Source organism: Vombatus ursinus, unplaced genomic scaffold (assembly GCF_900497805.2).
Source record: "Vombatus ursinus unplaced genomic scaffold, bare-nosed wombat genome assembly UNPS02014932.1, whole genome shotgun sequence".
Lineage (NCBI taxonomy): Eukaryota > Metazoa > Chordata > Mammalia > Diprotodontia > Vombatidae > Vombatus > Vombatus ursinus.
The window spans coordinates 7,549,008-7,558,632 of record NW_020954710.1 but is presented as its reverse complement, the minus strand read 5'-3'; the positions used below and the strand labels follow the sequence as shown (position 1 = coordinate 7,558,632).

The window sequence follows — 9,625 nt, the reverse complement described above, 5'->3', positions numbered from 1 at the left end:
TATTAAATATATTTTCACATTAGTGATGTTGTAAGTAAGAATTAGAACTGACAGGAGGAACCACCAGAAAGAGGAAATAAAACACAATAGAAGAAAAAAATAGCAAATAGTATGCTTTGATCTGCATTAAAACTCCACAGTTCTTTCTCTGGATGTGGATAGCATTTTCCATCATGAGATTTTCAGAGATGTCCTAGATCCTTGCATTGCTGAGATGAGCTAAGTCTAATAAAGTTAGTCATAGCACACAGTGGCTGTTATTGTGTACAATGTTCTCATGGTTCTGCTCACTTCATTCAACATCAGACTATACAAGTCTTTCCAGGTTTTTCTGAAGTCAGCCTGTTTATCATTTCTTATAGCACAGTAGTATTCCATTACATTCATATGCCACAACTTGTTCAACCATTCCCCAATTGATGGGCATCCTCTCATTTTCCAATTCTTTGCTACCACAAAAAGAGCTACTATAAATATTTTTGTACGTGTGGGTCCTTTTCCCATTTGTATGATCACTCTGGGATGTAGCCCTAGAAGTGGTATTGCTGGGTCAAAGGGTATGCATATTTTGATAGCCCTTTGGGCATAGTTCCAAATTGCCCTCCAAAATGGTTGCATCATCTCACAACTCCACCAAAAATGCATTAGTGTTCCAATTTTCCCACATCTTCCCCAACATTTATTATTTTCTTGTTTTGTCATCTTGACTAATGTGATAGATGTGATGTGGTACCTCAGAGTTATTTTGATTTGCATTTCCCTAATCAATAGTGATTTAGAGTATTTTTTCATATGACTATAGATGGCTTTAATTTCTTCCTCTGAGAACTGCCTGTTCATATCCTTTGGCCATTTATCAATTGGGGAATGACTTGTATTCTTATAAATTTGACTTAGTTCTCTATATATTTTAGAAATGAGGCCCTTATCAAAGAGACTGGTTGTAAACATTCTCAATTTTCTACTTTCCTTCTAATCTTGGTTGCATTGGCTTTGTTTGTGCAAAAACTTTTCAATCTAATGTGATCAAAGTTATCCATTTTGCTTTTCGTAATGTTCTTTATCTCCTCTTTGGTCATGAATTCTTCTGTTCTCCATAAATCTGATAGGTAAACTATTCTTTGCTCTTCCAGTTTGCTAACATTATCAGCCTTTATATCTAAATCATGAACCACTTTGAATTTATTTTGGTATATGGTGTGAGATTTTGGTCTAAGCCTAGTTTCTGCCATACTCTTTTCCAGTTTTCCCAGCAGTTTTTGTCAAAGAGTGAGTTCTTATCTCAGAAGCTGGGGTCTTTGGGTTTATCAAGTAATAGATTACTATAGTCATTGACTACTGTGTCTTGCATACTTAACCTATTCCACTGATCCACCACTCTATTTCTTAGCTAGTACCAAGCAGTTTTGATGATTATTGCTTTATAATACAATTTAGGATCTGGAATGACTAGGCCACTTTCCCCTGCATTTCTTTTCATTGATATAGATATTCTGGACCTTTTGTTACTCCAAATGAATCTTGTTATTAATTTTTCTAACTCTATAAAATAATTTTTTGGTAGTTTGATTGGTATGGCACTGAATAAGTAAATTAGCTTAGGTAGAATTGTCATTTTTATTATTAGCTCGCCCTACCCATGAGTAACTGATGTTTTTCCAATTATTTAGATCTGACTTCATTTGTGTGAAAAGTGTTTTGTAATTGTGTTCATAGAGTTCCTGGGTTTGTTTCGGTAGGCAGACTCCTAAATATTTTATAATGTCTACAGTAACTTTAAATGGAATTTCTCTGCCTATCTCCTGCAGTTGGGCCATAATAGACTCTTAATAAATGTTTGTAGACTATTGACTGTCTTTCAGTGCCCAAGGCAGTTGTCTAAGACTGGAAATTACCCAGCAGGCCACCTTGCATCTTTAGAGGGATCTTCCTTATCTGGGAGCCCTTAGACTAAAGAAATCACTGCTTTAGTCCCTGTCTCCTGTTTTTATAGATGAGAAAACTGAGGCTTCCACTACTATTGTCGGAGGCAGGCCTCTGAATCTGACCCTAGCTTTCATAGTCACCATGCCTATGCTGCTCTTTCAACGTTTATCTTTTTTTTTTTTCCAAAAGAAAGAAGATATTTGGCATTTCACTTCTGTGCACACTTTAAAAATTCCAGGGCCGAATGAGGGATTTAACAGAAAACTGCCCGCCCTTCCTTCTCTCATCACCCTCCCCACTTAGGCAGAATGAAAGGGCAGGGGTGGGGTGGGAATTGGGAACAGGAGGCGGGGTCAAGTCGGACCCTCCTCTCTCAGCCCCTCCCTTCCTCGTTTCCTCCTCCAGTTTACCAGAAATCACTGTTGGCTGGGCCCTGGCCCAGGCTTCTGTTTGGTCTGTAATCAGTTGACCAGAGAATGCTTCAGATCTGATGACCTGTTGCCCTCTGCTTCTCTCTCTAGGGAGAGCCGAGGGGAGAAGGGGAGTTGAATCCCATCCGGAGCCTTTGGTGGGGCCCACATCCCCACAGACCCTTTGGGAGCCTAGCAGATCCCTGTCCTCGCAAAGGTGAGTCTGTTCTCCAAAAAACTGGATGGGGTTTCTCAAGACCAAGGTAGAGGAGCAGAGAAAACTTCCCCAGGATCCTCTAGGGAAACAGGAATCAGTCCTAGTCATTGTATTTTAGAGATAAGGGCTTTGGCTCCCGAGGTGGGACCTGAGTCCGAATCCTATTTGTGTAAATTTTGGGACAACACTTAACCTTGATGAGCTTTGGTGTTCTTATCTATAAAGTTAAGGGGGTTGTACTAGGTGGTCTCTGGGGTTCATTGCAGCTCTCGGCCAATGATTTTATGATTGAGAGCTTTCTCCTTTAGCTTATGAGCTCCCTGAGGGCAGACAATCTTTTCTCTTTTTGGGCATCTTCCCGCACTTAGCGGGTAGTTACTTAAAGTTTGGTGACTGATTGATTGATTGGGTGGGTGGGCAATTGATCCCCTGAAGGTCCCATCCGGCTTAAATCTGTGGTTTTCTGTTACTCCTTGAAAGTGACATTCAGAAATGTGAAGTGTCTTGTCCAGGGTCACTTGTCTCTAGCAGACCTAGGTGCCAAATAATTCCTCCTGGATGCATCTTCTCTACCAGCCGGCAGTCTGCCCAGCAGAGTCGTTTTGTAAATGGAGCCCCAGCCACGTCATGATTTCAGATTTGCTGCATCATTATGGAATGATCTTTTGGCGTTGGCCTCCTTTCCCAGTCTTTTATTTAAATTTGTTTTGCCCCATTGGGTAGGTAATGAGTGGGATTAAGCACTCACTTCACTGAAGGAATTCTTAACGGGATTTTCGGAAAGGAAAAAGTCTATAATATGAATAGTCACAGCATTTTCATAGAGATGATGGGACTTCAGATCTGGGAAAGGCCTTAGAACATGAAATATCAGAGCTGGAAGGGATCTAGAACAGAATGTCAGAGCTGGGAAGGCCCTTAGAACAGTGAATGTCAGAGCTGGGAGGGCCCTTAGAACCCAAACTGTCAAAGAGCTAGGGGTCCCTTAGGACATAGAAGGTCGGAGTTGGGAGGACCTTGCCAAAGAGATCATCATCACATCTAGCTCCTACATTATGGATAGGAGGACATCAAAGCCCAAAGTGGGGCAGTGATTTTGCCCAACTCTGACATTCCATATTCTAGATCCCTCCCAGCTCTGACATTCCATGTTCTAAGGCCCTCCCAGCTCTGACAGTACATGTTCTAGATCCCTCCCAGCTCTGACATTCCATGTTCTGAGGGCCCTCCCAGCCCTGACATTCCATGTTCAAAGGGCCTTTCCAGCTCTGACATTCTCTGTTCTAAGGGCCCTTCCAGCTCTGAGGTCCCTGATCTCTATGAAAAGGCTGTGACTATGGGCCCTCTGGTCATTGGTAGAGCCCTACAGGCCTGCAGCCCAGGTCTTCTGATTCCCAGACACTGGCTTGTTCCATTTCCCTCGGCAGAATTTGAATAGGTTTTTGTATATGGCTTCTACGGTTATCACCCAGTGTCCAGAGTGATGGTTTCCCTCTTAGGGTGAGGAACAGGGCCTGGACGTCCAGAGATTTAGCTATAGGCAGCAGCATGCCTTCCCCTTCCCCTGACCCCCCAGTAGCTGGCCAGGGTGGGGCCAGAAAGGTGGGAGAGGCTGTACTTCAGGAAGGGAACCTGTGAGCTTGGCTGTGTCAAATTAGACAGAACGCTTCAACCCTGAGTGCCAGAGAGTCTGTGTCTGTCCTAAAGGCGTGTGCCTCAGCTCCCTCCCTCCCTGTGTCCCTTGTTCAGTACCGACCCTGGAGCTCACTTATCTGCCTTCTTTCTCTGATTCTGCCTCAGTCTTGCTATATGATCTTCAGCAAGCGTTTTTTTCCTTCTGTGTCTCAGTTTACTTCCCTTTACCAAATAGACATAAGGTAATCTGGGGTGGGGGGAGAAGGCACTGGCAGCTGGGGGGATCAGGAAAGACTTCTTGTAGAAGGTAGCACTTGAGTTGGATTCTGAAGGAAGCTGAGCATTTTTAAGAGGTGCCGAGGGGGAGCATTCCAGCCTTGGGGGGGGGGATGGTTGGTTCAAAAGCAGTGAGACGGAAGCTGTAGAGTCCTTTGTGAGGCCAGTAGGATTAGACTGTAGGGTAACTGTCTCTCCCATTAGCATGTGACTCTGGAGGATGGGAACTGTGTTTTTTACTTTATGTCTCTAGTACTTAGCACTTACTGACAGGCACACGATAGGAGCTTAATAAATGCTTGTTACTTGATCAGTTTATTGTAGAGGGAGGAAAGCATTTGCTTGGTTTCACCCTTTTCTTTTTAAAAATAAATACTAAGAGGGGCAGCTAGGTGGCACAGTGGATAGAGCACTGGCCCTGGAGTCAGGAGGACCTGAGTTCAAATCCAGCCTCAGACACATAACACTTACTGGCTGTGTGACTCTGGGCAAGTCACTTAACCCCATTGCCTAGCCAAAAACAAAAACAAAAATTAAATACTAAGGGGCAACGAGGTGGTGCAGCGGATAGAGCACTGGCTCTGAAGTCAGAAGGACCTGAGTCCGGCCTCAGACACTTACTAGCTGGGTGACCCTGGTCAAGTCACTTAACCTTGATTACCTCCAAATAAATAAATAAATAAATACTTATTGCTCCATTTTGTTTTCATGTCACTGACATTTTTCAATGTTGTCTCCCCGACCCTTCCATCTCCTCTGTCTCCCAGAGAGCCATCTCTTATAACAAAGAATAAAAAAAGATGGGAAGAAAACCAGTTCAGCAAAACTAACCTACATTTGAAAAATTCTGATGTTATAAGCGGTGTCCCATTTTCATAGTCCCCCCACTTCTGCAAAGCACTGTGTGTGGGGTGGGCAGGTGGGTAGGGAAGGAGGTGCGTGGCTCTGTCTATACTGCCTTCTGAGGCTGTGAAGCACTGTTCAGAGATCAGGAGGCTGGCTTCCATTATAGAAGGACCTATTGGGCTAAGACCTGAAAGGCCTGAATAGATTTTAGGGGGTCTCTGAACTTGGAGGGGGGAACCAATTTTCACTAATGTATGACATTTAGTATTTCCTTCAATTACTTATAAACATTATTCCGAGAGAGTCACACACACCATACTAACCAGACTGCCAGAGGGGAGGGGCCCATGACATAAAGATGGTTAAGAACTCCTGCTTTAGAGGTAACCAAGTTAATGTAATTCAGTCCGATGTGCATTTATCAAGCACCTACTGTGGGTTAGGCACTATTTATTAAGTATGACTAAGACTCAGGGGTTGAGCTCTGTGTTTCAGAAGGCTTAATCCCTCTCCTCCCTTGATCAGTGCTTAAGGGGACAGGGGAAAGGGGAATGGGGGCATAGGAGGGGACAATGAGGCAGTGCCCCTCCAACCTCTTCATCCATACCCTCCTCTTTACCCCCATCTCAGTAGATGAGTGGGGTTGCCGTGTCTGCCTGCACCCCATTCCATGGTCCTCTGCAGGTTTCCCCTTTAGAGATTCCTCTGCCTTGGAGAGAAGGAAAAACCTGCAAGGTCAGTGAGGAGAGAAGCAGAGAGGGGAAAGGAAAAAAAAAAACCAAACCAAACCCCCACTCCCAGAATAGCCAGGTGGAACAACAGCAAAGGCTGCCGGATGGCAGACGCAGGGTCCAGCCTCGGTGCACATTCCCTCCGCTGCCCGGTCCCAGGGGGCTGCAGGGGCCTGGTTCCTGGCCAGGGCTCCAGCACCTTGGAGAGAGGCAGTGACGCGAGCTGCTTACGGCTGCAGGGCCCCCAGACCGAACGGAATTGGCCAGCCCTCGCTGGTACTGGTTGGGGTTTCCTTTTGTCGAGATGTCTTTAGTTTTAACAATCACCTGTGTTTTCTAATTTAGTCCTCTGCCTCCCCCCAGCCATCCCTTATGGGCTAGTCACTGTCCGTGTGATTTCACTGATAGAAGGGGCTCCTGAGTGAGGAAAATCCCTCCACCAATGAGGGTCGGCATCTTCTAGGGCAAGTTATGATCTTAAGACAGTTGCCTAAGAGTATTGAGAAGTTAAGTGAACAGGATTATTTAGCTGGCAGAATTTGAATTCGGGTCTTCTTGGCTTCAAGGCCAGATCATATTACTTACACTAAAGAATAACTCAGGGATGGCTAGGTGGCAAAGTGGCTAGAGCACTGGTGCTAGGTCAGGAGGACTGGAGCTCAAATCCGGCCTCAGACCTTAGTAGCTGTGTGACCCTAGGCAAGTCACTTAACCTGAATTGCCTCAAAAAAACAACAACAAAAAAAAGGAATAACTCAGCAGAATTACCACTCCCCCACATACTTTTTGGTACAGTGACACTGGCTTCCTTGGTGTTTCTGGAACAAGACACCCCCAAGACCTTCTATCTCCAGCTCCAGACATTCTCTCTGGCTGCCCCGCCTCCATCTCCCATCACCAGGCCTTTGCTCCTGCAGTCCCCCATGCCTGGAATGTTCTCCTTCCTCATCTCCACCTCCCAGCTAAGATCCCACCTTGTACAGGAAGCCTTTCTCTGTCTCCCTTAATGTTAGTGTCTTCCCTTTTTTCAGTATCTCTAGTTAATTTTGTATGTATCTTATTTATACATAATTAACTCCATTAGAGTAGGAACCAGAGCCCTGACTTTGGAACCAGGATTTGGGGTGAATTCTGTCTCTGCTCTTACATACAAGTGAACAAGTGACTCTGCTCTGCTGGGCGTGCAGCGAGGGGTTTGGGCCCCATGACCTTTGGTCCTGTGGCCTGCTGCTGCTGCCTGCCTCTCCCTCTTGCCTGGCACAGTCTCCACCAGGGGCAGCACCAGCCTGTGACCCCTGCAGTGACCACCTCTGCCTCCTGCAGACATGAGCTTTGCCCCAGGCTGGGCTGGAGCCGGTCTTTGCCGATGAAGGCAGCCCTCATCAGTATGCAGGAGGCCAAAGTCTAAGGGATTTCCCAGGTAATAAAGTGGTTATAAATGACACATAGATGTTTTCTAGCCAGCAGGAGATGCTGGGACCTCTTTCACATCAGCAGCACTCAAGCCCTGTGTCTGATCTTTTCTTGTTTAATGTCTTTTTGTGTCCCCTCGCTCCCTAGGGCTCAAGATGCTGAGGATTGTCATCTGTGCCGCCGCTATGCTGGGCTCTGTCTTAGCACAGGAGCCCCGAGGCCACGTCTCCATCGTCCTCCTGGGAGCCACGGGGGACCTGGCCAAAAAGTACCTGTGGCAGGGACTGTTCCAGCTCTATCTGGACGAGGCAGGCAACGGCCACAGCTTTAGCTTCCATGGGGCGGCCCTGACGCGGCCTGAGCAGGGGCAGCTGCTCATGGCCCAGGCCCTGGAGAAGCTCTCCTGCCCCTTGGATGTGCTGCCTGAGCGCTGTGCCCAGCTCAAGGGGCAGTTTCTGCAGCTGAGCCGGTATCGGCAGCTGCGGACAGCCGAGGACTATGTGACCCTCAGCAAGGACATTGAGGCCCGGCTCCAGCAGGAGGGGCTTCAAGAGTCTGGAAGGATCTTCTACTTTTCCGTACCTGCCTTTGCCTATGCGGACATTGCTCAGAAAATCAACAGCAGCTGCCGGCCGGGCCCAGGGGCCTGGCTGCGTGTGGTCCTCGAGAAGCCCTTCGGGCATGACCGACGCTCTGCCCAGGAGCTCTCCAAGGAGCTTGGAACCTTCTTCCGAGAGGAGGAGATGTATCGTGTGGACCACTACCTTGGCAAGCAGGTGGGAGATGGAGGGTGGCCCACAGGGGTTAGTGCTTTCCTGATTGGGCTGCTGGGCCACTGGCTTCATACCCAGTCAGAGCTAGTTTGGGTGAGACTGTCTTCACCCTTCTGGTCCTCCAACCTTTAAAACTGTATGATACATATGGTTTGTCTTCTCATCAGTTAGGGGGAGAGGTGGGAGGGGCAGAGAGAGAGAATTTGGTACTCAGAATAAATGTTAAAATACAAATATATAGATATTTGTATTTACATGTGATGTAGGTATAATATATAATATTATAATATATATGTATAATATATAAAATATATGTATAACATATACAATTATATATTATACATGTATAATACACATAGATGACATGCAGTATAATATATTTATTGTATATGTAATATAATATATATATGTGTTATATAATATATATATTATATGGGCAGCTAGGTGGTGCAGTGGATATAGCACCAGGCCAGGAGTCAAGGAGACCTGAGTTCAAATCCAGCCTCAGACATTTACTAACTGTGTGACCCTGGGCAAGTCACTTCACCCTGTTTGCCTCAGTTTTCTCACCTGTAAAATGAGCTGGAGAAGGAGATGGCAAACCACTCTAGTGTCTTTGCCAAGGAGACCCCAAATGAAGTCACCATAAGTCAGACACAACTGAAACAACTGAACAAGAAAATGTATTGTATATGTAATATAATATGTATATATGTATATCTTATGTATATGCACATATCTTATGATCCATCCTTAAGAACAGGGACTTTTTTTTCTTTGCATCCTCAGGACCAAATGCAGTGCCTGGTGGAAATATCATAAGAGACATTATAGGTTACCTAGTCATCCTCCTCATTTTACAGATGAGGAAACTGAGGCATGAGAGGCCACCTAGCATTCTTCATCACACTAGAGATAGGGAGCTGGCCTTGGAGGTAGGGAGACCTCACTTCAAATATTGCCTCTGACACATATTGTCTCTAATTCTGAGCAATTAAGGTGACGGGGCTTGGAGTCAGGAAGATCTCAGTTCAAATCCAGCCTCGGATACTAGCTGTGTGACCCTGGGCAAGTCACTTAACCTCTGTCTGTCTCATTTTCTTCAGCTGTGAAATGGGGATAATAACAGCACCAGCCTCCCAGGGTTGTTGTGAGGATCAAATGAGATAATAATTGTAAAGTGCTTAGCACACAGTGCCTGGTACATAGTAGGTGCTTAATAAATATTTTTTTCTCCCCCTCCCTCTTCAGCTCCTCAATGTGCTAGATAACTCACTAAGACAGTAAATGAGAGAGAGTGCTTGTGGGCTTTCAGTAGAAGGAATCTCCTTCTGGGGAAGCCCTGAAATCACAAGTCTGGATCTCCTCAAAAAGAAAGGAAAATAAAAAAGGGAGGGT

General features: G+C 45.6%; 1 protein-coding gene across 1 annotated transcript in view; it reads left to right on the top strand.

Annotated features, from left to right (window-relative positions):
* The first annotated feature begins 2,364 nt into the window (after nucleotides 1-2,364).
* H6PD (hexose-6-phosphate dehydrogenase/glucose 1-dehydrogenase) overlaps nucleotides 2,365-9,625 on the top strand; it is a 28,036-nt gene continuing 20,775 nt past the window's right edge. The window contains exons 1-2 of the mRNA XM_027843807.1: nucleotides 2,365-2,553; nucleotides 7,602-8,230. Of these exons, the coding sequence (XP_027699608.1) occupies nucleotides 7,610-8,230 (621 nt within the window). The 5' untranslated portion in view covers nucleotides 2,365-2,553; nucleotides 7,602-7,609. The remainder of the gene's footprint in view (nucleotides 2,554-7,601; nucleotides 8,231-9,625) is intronic.